General features: G+C 47.9%; 1 protein-coding gene across 1 annotated transcript in view; it reads left to right on the top strand.

The window, feature by feature from the left end:
- The window catches only part of LOC142582430 (nose resistant to fluoxetine protein 6-like), a 119,554-nt gene extending 100,259 nt beyond the window's left edge, over positions 1-19,295 (top strand). Inside the window, exons 15-16 of the mRNA XM_075692144.1 lie at positions 5,513-5,655; positions 17,007-19,295. Coding sequence (XP_075548259.1) covers positions 5,513-5,655; positions 17,007-17,372 — 509 coding nt within the window. The 3' untranslated portion in view covers positions 17,373-19,295. The remainder of the gene's footprint in view (positions 1-5,512; positions 5,656-17,006) is intronic.
- Positions 19,296-21,344: the final 2,049 nt, after the last annotated feature.

Below are 21,344 nucleotides of genomic sequence, written 5' to 3'. Positions count from 1 at the left end.
TGAATCTCAAAAAATTTAGTAATATGCAAATAGCGCTTTTGCAGAACGATTGTAAACAACGTAACAAATTCACGCAAGATGTAAAATGACATATCGAATTTGTCCACTTTCGGTGAAATAATGGATGCCGCTTACAGAACCGCGATATCGGTTCTTGATGCAGAGCTATGAATTTGTAAACTTCGTGCTTCTAATTTTTTTTTTCAAACTTTCGGATTTTTGAAAATTCTTGTAACAGAACTCAGGACCTAAATCGAAATTCCGCTTGCAACAGTCACTAGAATTTAAGTTTCTCTCTCAAATGCGATAAATTTCATTAAAATTGGTCCAGGGGTTATCTCAGAAAAACGTTTTTGCGTTTTACATGCATTTGAAAAGGCCGCGTTGGAGTTGGGCCCGAGCTAAAGCTTCCTCTTAAGGATAGATCTGAAGCAGCGTAGAGTTACGACGGCTCCGTTCAAACAAGGTAGCTCTCTAAATCCGTGCACACATTTGACGTACGGTCTTGCGTGCATCGAGAAAATAATGAGGCCGATTTCATATCGGTTATGTGCCTCGTGTGTGAAAAACTGTTGACCTCTGTGTTTGGCGGAAAAATCACAGTAGCTAGGGATCCATAAAATATGTTGGTTCACTTTTGCGTACACTAAGGTACGCAAGTAGACATAACTGAAGGGGTTGGAAGCAGTGCACTAAGGCATGCTTGTATTTGTTCATAGCTGATGGGGGTTCTTTTCTCTTTTATGACCTGTGTTCGTGTCTAAAAATAATTTCGCTACTTTATCTTTTGTCGGACTTATTAACGTTGTTTCGTGTAGTATCTGTTCGTCCGTTGAGGTGTCCACCAGTGTGCGAGACAGTTACCGCGGTTTCCCTCCTTTTATAGCCACTTCGTCTCTCCGTTGAACACATCAGCCAGACGAGAAAACCGAGACTGAAGTGTCTGGCCTCGCCACACGTCTAGCCGGTGTGTTTCATTCAGACGTGAGGGAGGGAAACAGTGCTAGCTTTCCTATAGATCATGTGGTGGCTTTAAAAAATGAAAAAAACAAAGAACAGAAAGAACTTGATTCGCCGCAACCGTCATACGAATTTTTCATCTGTCGAGGGACGGCCTCGTCTTGCTGTGTCGCAGAGTGAGAACAACAGGCGTTTAAGGCCTAAAGTGATTTACCGTGAGAATGCCTGTGTATACAGGGTTACGAAAAGCCGAGGGCGAGCGTCGGGCCGGCGTCGCTCGCGAGTGAAAGTTTACAGGAAGCGCAGGCTCCTGCTGGAACTACGGAGAATGCTGAACGCCCTCTTCTATTATTTTTTTTCGTCTGCGCGAGCTTGTGCCCATTTGCACGAATAAAACGACTTCGCGGGTCGTTAACCCGAAGTTGAGCACTTCGAAACGCCTCTATCGCGAATAATGACGTCGCGCGAATAATGACGTCCTCGGCGCGAGACTAGAAATTGCAATACTCGAACGACGGTCGCCGCGCAGTCGTTTTGCGTCCCTAATTACTTCAGGTTATTTGCCTGTTAACCTGCCAGCGAAGCGTCTTACCTCAATGGCGTTTTTTTTTATGTTTACCGGCAAGACACCGTTGCGTCATGTATTCACGAAAGGTAATTGGCACGTACGCTTGCCCCATAAATAAATAGGGGCCCATAATTGCCGCCCTTCATTGAGAAACGCGAAGTGTCTTATTGATGGTGAAAAGGACACCACTTGGCCACTATTTATCGCACTAAAAAGGGGAAGTTTTCCTAAACATCTAAGAAGGATAATAGAGCCGGTTCGCCAAAGTATATGTGCAGTGGCGAAGTGGAGGACTTCTGATTACTTTATCGATCGATAAACTACGGCTCTTAAACGCTAGCCTTAAATTAAGGCTACAACATCGCCTGAGCACCAATTAATAAAAAAAAGTACGCGGGAGTTCTCGCACTGCAGGCTCTGTGGTGCCGGGTGTCGAACTCGTGGCCAGAACCCCATTTAACTACCGCGGAGGATGTGTTGAAAACAACTGAAAGCATGCGTACAGAAAGTGCGGCACGCTGTCTACATACACATGGTGAAAACAGGAACGTTTACATAGTGCTACAACATTCTGGCCGCACTCTGTGCTCCGCAATATTAGCAACACAGTTATCATCAATATATATATATATATATATATATATATATATATATATGTATGTATGTATGTATGTATGTATGTATGTATGGATGTATGTATGTTCAGATAAAACGTGCAAGTAAACTTAAGCAATAATATAAATGTTAGAACTGGCTCAGGAACAACAATATGAAGCTAAGCAATAAACAGATTTCATAAAAGATAAAACATATAGGTAGATAGTTCGTTATATTACAAAGAAAATCGTTATCGGAAGAGCCCTGGTACGTGGGCGTTGCGTGAACTGAAAGTAATAATTTAAACTACCTGATTGTGAATGTAGTGTAGTGAAGTGATTTGAGAATGACAGAATAAACTACAGGTTTCTGTACAGTAGTTGGAGTAGTATTTAAAAAAAAGAATTAGTTTCACCTTTAACGCGAAGCAGTGACGCAATAGCTGGCGAAATAGAATGCTCAATAATCCTTAGACTTTCTCGCTCAGCGTTTGTTCGCGTGAACATTCGCACGTGCGAGCAAACAATCTCCTCTCAAGAAGTAAAACTGTGAGTCGTATTCGTTTGTGGAACTTGTGCCACCCGGTGTGAAACGGAAAGACTCGGCTTTTCTTCCTTATCTTACCTATAGGGGAGACCCACTGATCTCCACTAAAGCGACCATTTGGCTTCCTACTGCTGGATTCGTTCGGCTTGTCTCAAAACTATTACTTGGGCGGCCCCATTAAAAAACATCGGGCTATCCTTGAAGAAAACAGGGCGACGTCAGTGCGAGAGAGAGAGAGAGAGATAACGTTTCATAGACCCAAAGGAACCAAGGCTCCACTCCGGGCCCCCTGGCCCAGCACGTCTTTGAAGTGCTGCACGAGAAGCGCCTACCTTAGTCTTTCCAACTCACGTCAGCGCCATCCAGCAAACATGAGCAGAAACCGAGCACTAGAAGAAGACTAATGAAGACAAATAAGACGCGCTCGATCGCCGTCATTATACTGAAGAAAACTTAGTTTAGCCCCGACTCCGACACCGGGAAGGTGACGTGCTAGAACACGACGGCGCGGGCGCCAGCTCTATTGAGCACACAGATGGTGAGTCGACGTTAGCTAATCATGACAGCCGCTGGCGCGATCGCGCTCGATAGAATTAGTATCCGCAACTGCTGTGACGTCGGCAGAGTGACTGAGTGGTAGAATTCTGGAGTGCCACAATCTGTTGGTAGTAAGTTTGAATCCTCGTGGCACAACGCTAATTTTTGTTTTTTTGTAATATTCTCGCAAATAATTTTGGGGTTCTAGTAATGAGACCTGTGGACATATAAAGTACAAGGGGAGTGAGCCCATAACAGCTTTCGCTGTAAAATGGAGCCGCATATTTGGAATTAATTTGCGATGTTCACCAGTTATCTGAGATCCCCTTCTCTCAAATAACTGGCATTACTGCGGGCACGTCACGTTCTTTCTGTGCTTTTTCTTTTATTGAGCGCGCGTGCATGCACGCGCTAATTATGCTGGCCACTTTCATTTAGATTTTCTCCAACGACAGACCTATTCTGAATGTGCAGTTCCATGTGTGCGTGATCGGTTTCTTATTTCACATCTCTCTTTCTTTTCTCCTCATATTTTGTGCCCTTTCCTCTTCCGCCAGCTCAGAGAAGCTAACTATAGACATATACTTAGGTTAAGGTATACCTGTTTTTCTTTTCTTACTTACTCTTTTCTCTGTCAGATATCGCTGATGCGAAACAGCCTTTTTTTTTTTTTTGGCGTAAAGGTAGTCAATCTGTGACTTTGGCAATTACCTCAATATAGCAGACCATGATATTACATTCCGTTATTATGGCTTCCTTCCTTTCCTTGTGTGTTGTCGTTACTCGAGCTCTGTTGTATTAAGTGTGACCGACCAACTCTCCTAACTTTTTTATTTGTTTATAGGCGAATTGAGTTCCCCCCTCCCCCGTTCTGAAGCACCGTTCGACACAAGGACATCTGCTACTGCAAAAACGTCAAATGTTTATGCGCCAAAGAAAGAAAGAGGAAGGAGGAAGGACAGGGTGGTCATTAAAGGCCGAAAGCGACGATATTCAGCAGTGGCAAGCGAATGCCGACCAATCACAACACCGACGAGCACGAAACCGTGAACGCGCGTGAACCGTGAACTGGGAACATCGAAATCGTGAATACCTTACGCCAGCAAGACACATAAAATTAGCTTTTCGAAACGGAGGTGTTCTAAGCACGCTGCAGTTCTCGGCTTCTCGAAATCCCCCCCCCCCCCCCCAGCTGGTCTCCTTGATTTACTCTACGATGTAGCGATACAAGCGTCTAAGTGAGCGCCCACATTGTTATTTTTTTAGCTTTCTTTCTGCTGTGAGATTCACTAACTCCACTTAAATTTTAGTAAGCTATCCACTTTCTTTTCGTCCTCTCGCTTTTTAGTTGTGACTGAGACTGGGGCTTTTTTTACTTGGTTAAATATTTTTCTTCTTCATTAAATGTGAAAATTGGGTAGTTTGGTCATAAGTATGGCCGGCTATACCAAAATAATAGGAATGGAAAAACAACAGAAACAAAGGACAACGAAAATACAAAGCCCTGCCAAGTCTATAACCGAATGAGAGAACGCTCACAGAGCAACTCCGTAGATCACGATCAAAATGAAGGGGAAAACACTTACAAGACTAGTATAATAACACAAGCATTTACAAATGATGTCAACATAGAGAACATTACAATTGCGCATTACCTGCCGTTCAAAAGGAATTTATCAATTCCCTGTCTACGGAAAAATGTCCTCGTGCATTGAAAGCTGCTCTCTCTATGTTGGGGCATGACCAGTCTAAGCAGTTTCTGCACAGAGAAGGGGCGATCTACCCATCACTTTTGTTCTGTAGTATCTGTTTGTCAGTAAAACCGTGTCTGTGTGCACGTTATTGTACTTGAAACTGCTCTTAAGACGACTTATTCTCATATGTACACTTTATTTTTCCAATAGTGCTGTACGTCTGTGCGTTTTTCGAAGTTTTGTTACGAGACAAAGCTGGGGCTGTATGAATGTGCTAACATCATAACATCTCTTACGTATCGACTTATTACTCGAAAGAAATGTATGTGCCTCTCTCTTCCTCTGACGAAAAAGAACTAGAACTACTTGCGCACTTTATTTACCCTTTTTAGCGAAGTATGCGGTGGATTTCTGACTTATAACGTTGTCTTCTTCCTATCTTACAATATTTGTCTTATTATTGTCAATTTTATATGAAAAGGAGTAACCGTCGCCATTACAGGGTGACTAAATCTCTTTCCTTTATTTTCATTTCGTTGAAAAAACAAAAGCACAAAACAACGAGTTCACCAGAGTGCGCTTCTCATGCTTGTACTCGCGTCCTGCACAGGCTTCCTGGACTCCCTGTTATCGTGGCCGCCGTTCAACGCACTGGGTAACCTGGCCTTCATGGCCTACCTGATGCATCCGCTGGTCATCCTCTACCACTCCAGTAGGACCAGGGACCTCATCTATTATAGTCAGTACGAAAAGGTACGCACTCTCCGACCTGCGTGAACATGTCGCTTTCAACCTGCTGTTTCAAATTGAACCATCTCCTCAATATAACAAATTACTTTAAAAGGCAGCTACCTATGCAAGGCATACTTCACATTCTGGTGTCTTGGAAGTTTTCATTCCTTAAAGTGGTCGGGGGAGGGCGATTGCGATATCCAGCTCTGACTACTTTGCATATCATATGATGGTTTCTGTTTTATTTGTTTTTTAGTTCTGACTATGAGGAGATTGTGCGTGAAAAATCTTCCCGCAGGACGGTCCATAGATTGCTGGAAGTAACTGGTGGGACTGATAACTCGTCCGTCGGACGGCGTGCGGTTCTACATCGCACCTTTCGCTGTGGTGGCAACAGACCCAGAAGTGATTCATTGTGTGACTGACGTCCGACATAAACACTGAGGTGGAGCTCGATTGATTTGAAGAGTTTCGCCTGCCCATTTTGACAACATTGTATGCTTAATATAAGAATGCACTCCACACAACTTCAATCTATTAGCGAGGCTGGAGGCGCGAATGAAGCGCACAATAAGGCTTTTATACTGACGGTTCTTGAGTAATTTTCATCTTTACTTTTTCCATACTATCTTTTACGTCAACACTAGTTTGACGACTGCGACTTTGTTCCAATACTCGCCGTAGACGGCTACATAGGCCCCTAAGCGGACAGCGGCAATCCTGAGTCTCGTTCCAGTTCTGGTGAGTCCGCAAAAAAAAAAAAAAAGAAAGGATGTTTGATTTCTGAACCAAACTAGCTTATCGCAAAGCCTGAGGCCGCTGTGTACCATCTGCGAGTACGTGGCAATGAAATGTGTTTTACCCATGCAAGCTGAGTACATTTAGCGAGAATGAGCCGGAAGACAAGAAAATATTTAGCGTAGATGAAACGTGACAGTGCCCACCATCGACCACAGAATATAAACTTTCAGACGCCACAAAACTCTTGCTCGACAGCGTGTGCGTCTCAGATAGATAGTTGACGAAAACGGGTGCAAGACCCAAAGATAAATATTTACTTTAAAATGGCAAAAAAGCCTAAGAAATGCATTTGGTTAATTAAAGGAATTGGCGCTTGATCGGGTATGTTAGTTGCAATTTGAACATTTAGCTAGCGTTTGTTTTTTCGTTGCGTAATTCCACAGACAACAGAGCCGACAACCACCATATCCACAGAGGTATAGTATACATGGCTAAACGTATACGCCGCCTCGATGTATGTGCTCTGATCTGTGTGGAGCCGTGTCGGGCGAGGGCGTAGCTTTCGTGAGACAGAAGTCTGCGGGAGACATCGAGAAAAGTGCATCTGTGGTAAACGACAACTTCGCGAAGATAGTGCCCAAGTAATAAAAGAACGATGCAGGATGCTTGGCTGTCCAAACAAGGTGACGGCTGCGCACAAGAAAACGTGTTAACTCTTTATTACACGCCTGATGTAAGCCACGTTGTTTTTCACATGCTCGCGCGCACACACACACACACGCACACTGTTTGAAGTCGTAGGCGATCTCACCGCTGCCAACCAGATGTTTGGATCGGACTGCTCGTACGATCTGTTGGGAACTCGGCGCTGACGCCCGTGGTTGTACCTGGGTCGCAAGCCCCAAGGGTAGCGTTGGCCTGGCGGCCTGGGGTACAACTGGAAGCATCCGAAGGTCCCGGCAAAGCATGAGTCGACTGGTAACAACAAAACAACTTGTTTATTTTAACATCGCAAAGAGTAGGTGGTCAGGTTTGACCGAAGTAGAGAGACGGGAGAGCACTTCACTCAACAGAAGAAATCGGAGCCCTCCTCTTGGCGTCCGGGGGCAGCTGTTTTTATACTCTCGCAGTTGAGGGCAAGAAGGAACCCCTCAAAAGACGAGCACGTGAATGTACAATGGGCTAATGGTGACGCACACTGTCGTAGCGATGCCGTAGCACCATGTCGAGCACGATCTCGTAGCACCCTGTCGTGGCGCTGCCGGTCGGACACAATGACTGTAATGAGAGGATGGTCCCTGCTTTGGCATCGCCTGTTTCGGGCACAATGACTGGAATGAGATCCCTGCTTTGGCATCGCCTGTTTCGGGCACAATGACTGGAATGAGATCCCTGCTTTGGCATCGCCTGTTTCGGGCACAATGACTGGAATGCGAGGATGATCCCTAGGCGGTCGCATCGCCGCAGTCGCGCCTGGAAACACCTGGCGATGAGTGTTGCGGCGACGACGATCGGGCCAAAATGTCTGCCGCCCCGCCGCAGTCGCGCCGGAAAAACCACGTGTCGCAGGCGAAACGCAACAGACCGCCCCGCCGGGGGAAGGAGATCCCGATGGACAGGGGACTGCATCCGCTGTCCGGAGGGATGTCGCTCGATGATGCTCATAACCGAAGTCGGGCGTCCCTCGACGTTTCTTGAGCGCAGCGCACCGAGAAGGCCTCGTTCTCTTGTTCAGGTTCGCACGGGACACTGCAAAGTGACTTCGGGAGAGTTCACATTTTTGTTCTCGTTCCCGGCAAGCGTTAGAACTACGCTGAAACTCAACCGCTCAGTCAGCAAGCACGGCACAACCCTCACTAAGCCCTGCCAGGCTCTTTCCCCTTTTTATACCACTGCCTAGTTCCTTACAGTAGTCTAGCATCACTCAGAACGCGTCCACAAATTGAAAAATTGCACTAGAAAGCATATCATCACTTTGAAACACTAAACAAAAGCAAAAAAAATCCTGCCTCAGGAAGAAAAACATCAGTAACAAACAATTGTGAGGCTGATTCCTACGTTAGGGGCTTCGACTTAAGCCATCGGCGTTACCGTTGAGACTCCCCTTTTTGTAACGTACCTCAAAGGAATATTGTTGTAAAGCGAGGCTCCAGCGCAGGAGGCGGCCATTTTTGGGAGAGATGGTCTGCAGCCATTGGAGAGGGCAGTGATCCGTCTCAATGATAAACCTCGAGCCGGCTAGATAGCATGACAATTTCTGAACGGCCCACACGAGACACGCACACTCTTTCTCGGTGGCGCTATACGCCTGCTCACGACTGGTCAGCTTACGACTAGCATACAGGACGGGGTGTTCTACTTCTCCATTTTCCCGTTGGCACAGTACAACGCCCATGCCTCGCTCACTAGCATCGCACTGAACAATGAACCCTTTTGTATAGTCTGGCGATCGTAGCACAGGCTGGCTTGTTAGGGCACTTTTTAGGGCGCTAAAAGCTCTTTCCTTGGTCTCGTCCCAGACGACTGTTTGAGGCTCTGTCTTTCTTAGAGCATCCGTCAGGGGAGCCGCGATATCAGAGTACCTAGGGATGTACCTCTGATAGTAGCCGGCGACACCTAAGAACGACCGAATATCGGTCTTTGTGCGCGGTTGCGGAAAGTCTCGCACAGCGGCCACTTTTATTTCAGAGGGGCGGCGACGACCCTGACCAATCACGTGACCGAGGTAGACAACCTCGGCCTGTGCTAACTGGCACTTAGGAGCCTTGACTGTCAAGCCCGCTTCGCGCAGGCGGGTTAGCACTGCCCGCAAGTGTGCCATATGCTCAGACCAGGATGCGGAGAATATCGCTACGTCGTCTAGATACGGTAAAGCGAATTCTTGCTGTCCCCGCAACACTTTATCCATGAGACTTGAAAAACAGTATGGCGCGTTCTTCAAACCAAAACTCAACACTTTAGGACGGAATGTTCCCATTGGTGAAATGAACGCCGCATACCTACTAGCCTCTTCTGTGAGTGGAACCTGCCAATAACCCCTGACAAGATCTAGGGTGGAAATAAACTGAGCGCTACTAACTTTCTCAAGGCGCTCCTCGATGTTAGGGATCGGATAAATTTGATCCTTAGTGATGGAATTAAGCCTGCGGTAGTCGACGCAAGGACGAGGTTCCTTGCCCGGTACCTCAACTAAAATCAAAGGGGAGGTATAATCACTCTCACCTGCCTCAATAACACCGAGCTGTAGCATTTTCTTTACCTCAGCCTTCATAATATCGCTCTGGCGGGGTGACACCCGATACGCCTTGGATCGTACTGGCTCTGTGGAGGTAAGTTCTATATCATGAGTAAGTACAGAAGTCCTACCAGGCCTCTCAGAGAACAGACCTTGAAACTCTTGTAATAGCTGGTGTAGTTCGGTTTTCTGCTCAGGCGACAGCGGCGCTTTACTGATAAGGTCACTAATGACTTGACCGGTGTCTTCCCAGTTCGTCACTGAGCCTAGTCCCGGAAGCTCGACCGGAAGCTCTTCAGGAACGTTTACCATCATGCACACCACTGCTTCCCTTTGTCTATAAGGTTTGAGCAGATTACAGTGGTAAACTTGCTGTGCTTTCCGCTTTCCTGGCAGACTTACCACGTAGTTAACGTCCGACATTTTCTGAACAATTCGTGCTGGGCCCTCCCACTGCACGTCTAGTTTGTTGCTTAGCGATGTGCGTAATATCATGACCTCATCGCCAACCTCAAAACGACGGGCCCTGGCTGTCCGATCATAATAAACCTTGGCCCTCTGCTGGGCCTTTGTCATTGCTTCACCTGACAACTCCTGTGCCCTTCTTAAGCGTTCGAGGAGCTTAAGCACGTACTCCACCACGACTGGGTCGTCGCCCCTACCTTCCCATGATTCTCGAAGCATGCGAAGCGGAGATCGAAGCGAGCGACCGTACACCAGTTCAGCTGGCGAAAACCCCGTAGCCGCATGCGGCGCGGTCCTTAAAGCAAACATCACCCCAGGCAGACACAGCTCCCAGTCAGTTTGATGTTCAAAACACAAAGCTCTCAACACGCGCTTCATGACGGAGTGGAGCTTCTCAACGGAATTCGACTGTGGGTGGTACACTGAGCTGTGTAACAGCTTTACCCCACACCTTTCGAGAAAAGTTGTCGTCAAAGCGCTAGTAAACACTGTGCCCTGATCTGATTGAATTTCTGCAGGAAAACCAACTCGCGCAAATATGGACAGTAGTGCATTAACTATCTCAACTGAGCTGAGTTCTTTAAGCGGCACTGCTTCAGGGAACTTTGTCGCTGGGCAGATCACAGTCAAAATGTGTCTGTACCCCGTGGCTGTTACCGGCAGAGGTCCCACAGTATCAATAACGAGCCGTCTAAAAGGCTCCGTAATGATAGGTACCAATTTCAACGGCGCCCTCGATTTGTCCCCTGGTTTGCCCACCCGCTGACAAGTGTCACATGTCCTCACGAAATGGTCTGCGTCCCGAAAACACCCTGGCCAATAGTACTCTTGCAAGAGACGGTCCTTAGTTTTCTTAACTCCTAGGTGTCCGGACCACGAACCCCCGTGTGACAAGCGCAACAGATCCTGACGATAGCATTGAGGCACGATCAGCTGATCGAACTCCACTCCTCTGCGGTCTAGATACTTCCGGTACAGGACTCCACCTCTTTCCACAAAACGCGCAGTTTTCCTGGCGATACCTTCTTTGACATTGCAGCGCACGTTTTCCAGGCTGCCATCCTTTTTTTGCTCGGCTATCAAAGCCGACCGGCTGACTTTTAGCAACCTATCAAGTCCGTCTGACGTAGGCGCGATGAGCAAATCAGTAGATAGCTCTTCTAACTTTCCCGCGTCGGGCGTTTCCTCTCCAGTATCTGGCGCCTTTAACGTTACAGACTCAAGTTTATTCAGTTCGGGCGTGCTCTGAATATCAGCTTGCTGCGCCTCTGACCCTTTTTCGTTGTTTGATAACGTTGGCCCCGCAACTACCGCCTTTGCAGCGAGCTCCCGAACCTTCGATCTGGTTAAGGCCTGAACACTAGCTTCACCAAACAAAAGCCCCTTCTCGCGCAGGAGGTGATCGGACCTGTTTGAAAATAGGTACGGGTACTGGGGTGGCAGCATAGATGACACTGCCGCCTCCGTCTCAAGCGCTCCGAAAGGTCCTTCAATAAGCACTTTTGCTACCGGCAGACACACGCTATGAGCTTCCACGGCTTGCTTGATCCACGCGCACTCGCCCGTGAACATATGGGGTTCTACGTAAGATGGGTGAACTACATCCATCGTAGCTGCGGAATCGCGAAGCACTCGGCACTCTTTCCCGTTCACGAGGAGGTCTCGCATGTAAGGCTCGAGAAGCTTCATGTTCTCGTCAGTGCTGCCTATTGAAAAAAACACAACTTTTGGTGTTGTTTCCGGACACTGCGCCGAAAAGTGACCCGGCTTCTGGCACGTATAACATAAGCGCGCTCGCCTCATCTCGAACCGCTTTCTGCGTTTGGCTGCCGCCGTCTCTTTACGTCTGGTCGGACTGCTTTCGCTCGCATCCGCACTACGCGTGTCCCCCTTTGCTCTCATGGGTGTGAACTTCGGCCTCTCAAACTTCGAGCCAAATTCACCCTTTTGACCGTCCTTAGCTCCGCGAGCTCGACGCGTCACAAACTCCTCGGCTAGCTCAGCGGCTCTAGCCACCGTACTCACGTCTGGCCTATCCAAGACCCAGTATCGCACGTTCTCCGGTAACCGACTATAAAACTGTTCTAGCCCGAAGCACTGCAGAACTTTATCGTGGTCACCAAACGCTTTCTCTTCTTTGAGCCACTCCTGCATGTTCGACATAAGCCTATACGCAAACTCTGTATATGACTCACTTCTGCCTTTCTCATTTTCCCGAAACTTCCGACGGAACGCCTCCGCAGACAGCCGGTACTTTTTTAGAAGACTCGATTTCACTGTGTCGAAATCCTCTGCCTCCTCTCTATCCAAGCGAGCGACTACGTCGGCCGCCTCGCCGGGTAACAAAGTGAGCAAGCGCTGTGGCCACGTTTCCCGAGAGAACCCCTGCTTCTCGCACGTTCGCTCAAAGTTAACCAGGAACAAACCAATGTCCTCTCCAAGCTTAAACGGCCGCATCAGGTCAGTCATTTTGAACAATACGCGTTCTCCTGCACCGTGTGCCTGACTTCCATTACGAGCGCGTTCCATCTCTACCTCAAGACGCTTCATTTCCAAAGCGTGTTCGCGCTCTTCTTTTTCTTTCTGCTCTTTAAGTTCGCGCTCCTGTTTCTCTTTTTGCTCTTTAAGTTCGCGCTCATATTTCTCTTTTTGCTCTTTAAGTTCGCGCTCCTGTCTTTTTGACCTCTCCTCAATAGTCTCAAGGCATTCCGACAGCTCGTCATCCTCAGCCTCTAACTCAAGAATAGCCTTTAGCAGTTCAGGTTTTCTGAGTTTGTCCGAGACATCCAGACCCAACTCTCTTGCAAGCTCCAACAATTTCGGTTTGCGCAACGACTTCAAATCCATGGCTGCTCTGAATGCTGCTTTCTCTACTGCTTACTATTGTCTTGCCGCAAACTAACCCGGCAGCAACGACAACCACAATTACCAGCTCTGTTTCTGACACTAACAAAAAGCCTGGCAAAGCTCAGAAGAAGAAAGTCCCGCACTCACCAAACCTCGCAGGCCGGAATTCCGCGCAGTCGTTCCGCTGCAGGCAACCAGTCGTCACACAGGGCTCGTTGCACTGCTCCCGGATCGTCGTTGAGCTGTTCAGCATACAGTCAACTGCATCTCTTCGCTGCTGGCCTCCGTTGTCGCGATCTCACCGCTGGCAGACAGTTGTTTGAAGTCGGAGGCGATCTCACCGCTGCCAACCAGATGTTTGGATCGGACTGCTCGTACGATCTGTTGGGAACTCGGCGCTGACGCCCGTGGTTGTACCTGGGTCGCAAGCCCCAAGGGTAGCGTTGGCCTGGCGGCCTGGGGTACAACTGGAAGCATCCGAAGGTCCCGGCAAAGCATGAGTCGACTGGTAACAACAAAACAACTTGTTTATTTTAACATCGCAAAGAGTAGGTGGTCAGGTTTGACCGAAGTAGAGAGACGGGAGAGCACTTCACTCAACAGAAGAAATCGGAGCCCTCCTCTTGGCGTCCGGGGGCAGCTGTTTTTATACTCTCGCAGTTGAGGGCAAGAAGGAACCCCTCAAAAGACGAGCACGTGAATGTACAATGGGCTAATGGTGACGCACACTGTCGTAGCGATGCCGTAGCACCATGTCGAGCACGATCTCGTAGCACCCTGTCGTGGCGCTGCCGGTCGGACACAATGACTGTAATGAGAGGATGGTCCCTGCTTTGGCATCGCCTGTTTCGGGCACAATGACTGGAATGAGATCCCTGCTTTGGCATCGCCTGTTTCGGGCACAATGACTGGAATGAGATCCCTGCTTTGGCATCGCCTGTTTCGGGCACAATGACTGGAATGCGAGGATGATCCCTAGGCGGTCGCATCGCCGCAGTCGCGCCTGGAAACACCTGGCGATGAGTGTTGCGGCGACGACGATCGGGCCAAAATGTCTGCCGCCCCGCCGCAGTCGCGCCGGAAAAACCACGTGTCGCAGGCGAAACGCAACAACACGCACACGCACACGCACACACACGCACACACACAATAAAAAAACGGCGAGGATAACATGTGCTTTGCCTAGCTTTTTCATGTCGACGCGAAGTGGCGTCAAGCTGCAGAGAAGAGTTCCAGATGCGTTTCATCACTTGAACTTTAAGCTATCTTATTAGACATTACCGCAGATTGTCTCCAATGCTGGCCTGAATAAAATCACAGCTTGAGCAGCGCAAAGGGAAGAAAATGTTGATTTTAATTGATGTTGATTTTAATCAGTGGAGTCATACTGACTTTACTGCGCGATAAAGTGCATTTTGTTGCTCTTTGTTGTTATTTTTATTTCTTGTGGGGGGGGCGGGGGGGCGGCGGGTGGGATTGCGAACTCTGTTTGAGTGGTGTACGATGTGGTATGAATATGGCTATCCGTGTCTGACCAATGCGTGGATAGTCATAGTTCTGCCTTTAATTGTAATCATGAAAAAAGAAGAGAAAACACTGAAGAGACGCGCACACGATTTTCCACTTAGCTGGATTCTTCAGCATTGGCGAGCTGACGCATATCTTCAAAACTAGGCGACGCAGGCTCACTTTAAATGTTCAATAACGCCCGAAGTCCATGCATGCCTGAGGATTTTCTTTCTAATTGTACAGAAATCAAGGACAGGACTGTCGTTTTCACTTCCGTGGTGACTGATTTGAAAGGCAATATGCCATGTAGTGTTTGAGGGTCAACGTCACGCTCACTGCTAGCATCGATGCAGTTATGTATGAGGATAAACAACAAGGCTAGAGATTAGCACCCATGAATTTTACTCAGTCGAACGTGTCACCTTTCAAATTTTGCCATATTACGTACAGGCAAAGGTTTTAGAAATAACTGCTGCAAAACTTAGGTGTAAGTACGCAATGACCAAATATACCATGTACTATAGTTACCATTGTCGGCGCGATTCTGGCTCGGGCACACGTCTGCTATTCACGATTTCCTTCACGATCGAATAGAGGAAAATATATTCTTTTATTTGCTTTAAACACTGTCTTTCGGGCGCTGTGAATATTTCAAAATAAACCACCGCCTATGCCATCCTGCAGCAGCTTGACTACATCATATCCCCGTTTCGGCTTCGAGCTGCGAGTACTGCAAGTAATAGTCAGCGATATGGAAAATCACCGCTGTGTACGTGTTTGCTGTTGCGCAGAAACAATCAACCACAAGCAGTGTCGCTGTAACAATTAATGCATTACGTCTGCACGGGCTAGACTTGGTTGCTTGGAAAGTTTTGGTATTTTACCGTTACGCGTTGTGAATTTCAGCTCAAGCTCACCGCTTATTGTGGCGGGATCAGCGTTTCATTGTTATCAGTGCCACGCTTGCTTTCGATTTCCCGCATGTAGCAAATCAAGTGTCCTTGGTGCTTAACTGGGCTCGTCTATTTCGTGAAGCTTTGTTCTGGCTAACGTGCTTGTTTATTTTTTTTCCCTCAACTTTTCCGTACCTCCCTATAGTGGAATAAATAACCTTACCCGCAAACTGGTCTGCTTTGAGGAAGAGTCGACGAAGCGTGAGCCACGTACCCGTGACGCACGACGCCTTCGGCTTCGCCACCGTGTTCACGACAGTTTTCTGAGGTAGTTGTAAATTCGCTCTGTCGGGGAACGCGAGTTGTTAAAGGCGACGAAGGAACCACAGCTCGAGGAAAAAAACGTTGCACCTTTTAGCGCACCGAAGCGTCTCGCTGCTCGGCATGGAATAAAGCAACGAACCGCGTCCACGCATTCGGCGCGGAATTCACGCCGCTTAACTGCCGCGCCTCGCCGCTATTCGCAAGCGAAGCCACTGCGTTTGTCTATCGAGCCGTGCTCGCTTTTCGATATATTTGTATGCGTGTTTCGTGGTTCGATAAACATTCCCACGGTTTTGTTTTGTCCACGAGACCTGACGGGCTAGCCTATTTTTTTTTCCCTCTTCCTTTGCCCGCTTCATCATCTTAGTCACGAACCGAACCTGCGCTTTGAGACTCTCTTGTGCGGCGCTACACGAAGCTTCAAGCGAGCGGATGGAATCGTCAGACACGACTCTTGAATGCGAGGGAACTCAGTATGTACACTATAGTATACACCCAGCTGAAAAAAGGCCAGCATAATTTCTTTATTGACGGATTTGTCGAAATTGCGAATGGAATCCGGAAATAAGTGATTAAGAGTTGAACTCCGTTCAAATAGGGTACACACTAAATTCGCAGATATTTTACGCACACTCAGCGGTCTGTTTTCACCATTTAGCTGGACTTAAGTCTTTATGAGCGATTTTCAGTTAATAGCGTGCTTATATAACTATGAACTTGCAATTCGAAATGTTTTGGCCATGAGCCGCGACAGTACCAGAAGCATGTCCAACGGGAGCCCATCAGTTAAAATTGGATCGTGTGCAACATTAGGGACCCTCGCCAATCCTAGCCGATTTATCTTCGTTTGGAGCGGCGATTTGTTCTTGACCCTATCAATGGTATATTTTAGACGCACTGAGTAACACGAGCTACTCTAAATCCACTAGTACGCTCCTACGCATACTGTGGATGATCCGGGAAAACCATTTCGCATTGGCTTTGGACCGCCCTTACCGCGACCCGTGTTAAACGTAAAATTAAATTCCGGAATTTTACGTGCCAAAACTACGATACGATTATGAGGCACGCCGTAGTGGGGGCTCCGGATTGATTTCGACCACCTAGGGATCATTAACTTGCCCCTAGTGCCGCGCTCCGTGTGGCCAGCAGTCCTGCTGACGTTTGCTGCGTCAGGAATAGCTGGCTGAGTAAGTGCTCAATGTACCTCTGGTTCTGTTGGTGACAGGAGGGAAACGACGAAACGTGAACGGGCCAAGCGAGAGTCTTGTCTCCGCATATAGACCGGCACTTGTCGCGGGCCTTGTAACATCGTCTCTCGGCCACTTTCAGTTTTCCGGCCCGCACGCTTTGCGCAGGTGTACGCCTTCTGCGGCCACTTCCTCGTCACGCTGGTGTTGTCGACGTTCTTCTACGTGGTCATCGAGATGCCGTTCACCCGGCTAGGAGCGATGCTGCTCCGGACGCCCGTCTTCCGCAAACCGTCGCGGCGCTCGGGCGCTGTCGGCGGCGGCGGCGAGAGCGGCGCGGGGGTGCGCAGGCGGCCGGCCTCGACCATCGTGGCCGACATCACTCGCGGCATGGCGCCGCTGGCCTTCATCAAGGCCAGGGCCCACGGCACCGCGAGGCGCAGCGGTTCCGCGCAGGCCGCCGAGCTCAGCACCGACGGCGGCAGGCCCACCAACGGCCGCTTCCGCAAGACCGGAGACTCGAGCCACCTATGATGAGCACGACGGGGGCCGAGGCACGACGCGCCCTCGTTGTGGCACGACGAACGGTCGGCGGTACATCCGGTGGCGCCCTTCTCCGTGGAGGAGTGCAGAACGCGGAGAATGTCATGAGGTTTGCGGGCCACATTGCGAAAATGGGGACATTGGTAAAGCTTTGGCCGCCACGCTCCTACACGTAGCTGACACGAGAGTCTGCCCTTACGCCGAGTTCAACTCTCAAATTGCTTAAACCATTGGGCTGGTTGTTTTCTGAATGGTAAAAAACAAAAACGAAATGCTCAATTTCCGGGGAAGGGAAGGTGAAATTGACTGCAAACTGAATTAGATATGAATTCAGTTTCGTGGAAGCGGTGCCTTCGGGATGCAAATGAGTGTTAAGTGGTGGCTCGTTCTCTATATACGAGAAATACATCGTGGCATATTACTCTAGGGCATTTGTTTAACAAAGATGCTCTGTATCGCAGGCTTGTGTACTAGACATTGTATATGCGCATTATGCCTTTCTTTTTCTTTGAGTGCTAGAGTTTATCCTTGTCTGTACAGCGATATTTTATTAAAAGTGAGACTGGGGACACTCCTTCCTATGCACGGGTATGAGAAATCCAGGTTCCGTCGTATTCATGAAGCTGTTCGTGAGCTTGTTACTAACCGTCATGGCCGTTTCACTGGTAGAAGAGACCGCGAACTAGATTATGGTTATGGAGCTCGCCAATGACAAACATTTGTTTACGAAATAAATGCTTTGTGAAGCCGGCGCCACGTAGTCTAAAGAGCTTAGAGAGTCCATGTAGTCTCTTTTTTCACTCACACGGATGGTTTAAGGGATCGCATAGAGCGCAGTATTCTTTGTGATCGGCGCCTTAAGCGGTTGATATAGTTGCTCGGCACATGTGAGGGTATACTTGGCTGAGTTAAATGGGGGTTTCGTCCTATATTCGTTGGTTTCTCGACAGGGTCAAACTGGTCTCCAAACCTCTTGCTGTGGAAGTCTAACTGACCATCTTTTACCCAAGCCGTCTTCTGTCGCATATTTCTTCATTCACGACTAGAGCCTTTAAAGTGCTTTAGTCCAATTTTACATAAAACATACAAACTTCATAACACTTCTAAGTCCGCTGGTGCGGCACGCGTCGTTCCGCCTTGTGGCCAGTACTTTGCGGGTTACTTTCCGCCGATTGCACATACTTTTTGTCTTTAGTGGAAGAAGAGGTGTTACACATTTGTAGTCACCCCTTAGGGCAGCCGTTGTGCGGTCGCCATTTCATCCTAACTTAACCGAAAGCGGTGCGTGCAGTCAAAAAGCCCCTTGAGGAGTTTCAGGGGTTTAATATCACACCGAACATCGCGGTGAGAGATGTTCTGTGCTAGTGTCTTTGGCACCGATTACTACACAGGGTCTGTACGTTATTGACGAATTCGATGAATTCCTTTCATTATCATTTATCTCTGACGAAGTTATATTTAGTTCAGTGTGTGTTTATCTGGCGTCGTTGCTAGACTGGAACAGTTTGAATGCGGATAATCTCCGATGTTTAGTCTAATGTGTGCCACTTTTACAACGTTGCCGGAGCAATAACATTTCTAGTTAACAACTTTACTAAGCATTATAGATATTTGTGTATAAGATAGCTGCTTCAGTAACAGGCAGGCACAAAAGAAAAAGAAAGCTATATCCGCACAATCATGCTAAGGAAGATAAACGTGTGCGCTTCATTAATACAATAATTAAATATTTCCCGACTGTGTAGTGCGTGGTAAAAATTGATAGGACCCTATATTATATAATGCTAGCCATGCATGATACAAGTTTGGAGCTTTCGCAGAGTGATGGCGCGGCAGTATTTCCTTTTAGTTTTTTTAATGGAAAGATTTATGTTTGTTTTATGTTTGTGATCTTTCTGTGAATAAATGTTTTGTTCTTTAGCATTGACTCATGTCTTTCTATTTTGCAGTCCCCAGTGGGGATGTGAATTGCGAAATGCCTGAAATGGGTGAAATATGAATTGGCTTCTGAGTGCAAGTGATGCTGCCAGTGCGTAACAATACCACAGAATTATATTTCAGCCTAGATTTCAGCAACGATACTATACATTGCTGAACGCAGAGCGATCAGTGTTGAGATGGATTTAGCGCTTCGGGCGTCGTCCTTAAATAGGGCCTGGAGCGCTTTTCGGTGAATTAAAAAAAACACGTAACGGTTCGTCTGGCTGTAGCTGTGCTAAACTGTGCGTGGGGTCCGTGCAAGTAGTACCAGTGATCCATGTTTTACACCCGGTCAGTCTGACGCCGTCAACGCAACTCCAGAATTATGATTGTTTAGCAGATGAACTTTAGTTCAACATGCCGCACAGGCGCGTTGTAGCCGTTTCAGAGTTGTTTCACTTCTTCAGATGAAAGTGGGGACACGCGGGCGTCAGCTGAAGGACGTAATCAGTCCCCCTCGCTAATTTCTCTGCAATGAAAAAAAAAATCCACGTGGCTGTTGCTGACTGCCGCAACAGGCACGCTGATTTCATGAGCGACGCGATGTGAGTGCATCGGGAAACTTGTAACTGTGAACTAGATTTTCGGGGAAATAATGGCTCACACCGGTAATTTATAGCCGCCAACGTTTGAGCCCAATGAGAAACGGGGGTATCAATGACAGCGTTCTATATCAGACCAGTGATATTAAGCGACAACACTGCGCAATAATCGTTTTTTTTTTTCATGCATCAAGTAGTATAACATACTCGTACCTTAAGAAACTTGACTGATTGTGAGTATAATCACTTGTGATGAAGCGAATTTCGAGAAGGCCTGCCTGCCTCACTCGTAAGCATATATACCCGCTCAAAGCTCGAGCGTGAGCACACTGTTCCTCCAAATCTCCCAACGTCACGCGCAGTGCACATGGATTGCAAATCCCTGCTACCTTTGATGCGCGCGATGTGCAGGCTCTCTCAACGAGTTCACTTATATATACCGCGCTACGAGGAGACAGAGCCAGAGATAGATGACGATAGGAGGCACCGAGAGGTTACCCGGGGATATCCGTCGTTGGCTATACCCTGAGCTGGGGAAAGGAAGAACGTGTATAGAAAAAATGAGAAAAGTTCAACTTGTCTCAGACAGCGCCGGTAAGTATCACCTCAGTATTGCCTGGTGTACCTGGGACTTTGTACACCCCCGACGAGCGCAACGTGCGACTCGTGTATAGCACGGAGGGCTTTCTGAGTGCCGTTACACGCCTACCCTGGCGACGGCGAATGACCGCGTAAGGCAAAAGGGATCAGTGGCGATGTAGGAGAGACGATATGTGACAGATGTGACATGCGCGTGTATGCAGAATTGCAAGCACACATGCCCTTTTACTTTTTGTTGTAGTGGTTAGCAGTTCTCTTGCTATGGGGGCACTATGTAGGCTTTGGTGGTTATACTGACGCGCGCCTGGTCGACTTCCCCACCTATCCTACCGCTAATCCTCCTCCTTCTCCTCCTTTACAAGTCGAGGGAGGGTACACATTCTTGAGCTAGCCCGTAGCTATCATTTGCGATTCTTCGTCAAAGCGCAGGCATAGCGACAATAAACTCACTGAGCAACTGATAGTGGTGCGCAATGAATACCCGACAGCAAATGGCTGTGCCACGATGGACGCAGTGCACAAGCCATCGCTTGTTCCTGTATCTATAGTTCTGCAGTTTGAAGGGACCGCTCTAAACACAGTAGAACAATCTCTGTAAACGGAATTGCCACTTAGATGAAGCGGCCGGATCCTAATTAGTTGGCATTGTAATTGAACAACCTAAAAAAAGAAAAAGAATTTCATCGTCGACGTTTTCATCGCAAGTAAAATGTTCGCAACTCTCTATAAACGGAATTAGAACATCAACATTTAAAGGATTTAATTAAAGCCGTTCTTGCTGGAGGCGCTGCATGTGCCGCTCGGGCACCGTTGCCCTTTGTGCGTCAAAGAGCGACGCAGT

Source organism: Dermacentor variabilis, chromosome 1 (genome assembly GCF_050947875.1).
Source record: "Dermacentor variabilis isolate Ectoservices chromosome 1, ASM5094787v1, whole genome shotgun sequence".
Lineage (NCBI taxonomy): Eukaryota > Metazoa > Arthropoda > Arachnida > Ixodida > Ixodidae > Dermacentor > Dermacentor variabilis.
This window is presented reverse-complemented; position numbering and strand designations above follow the sequence as displayed.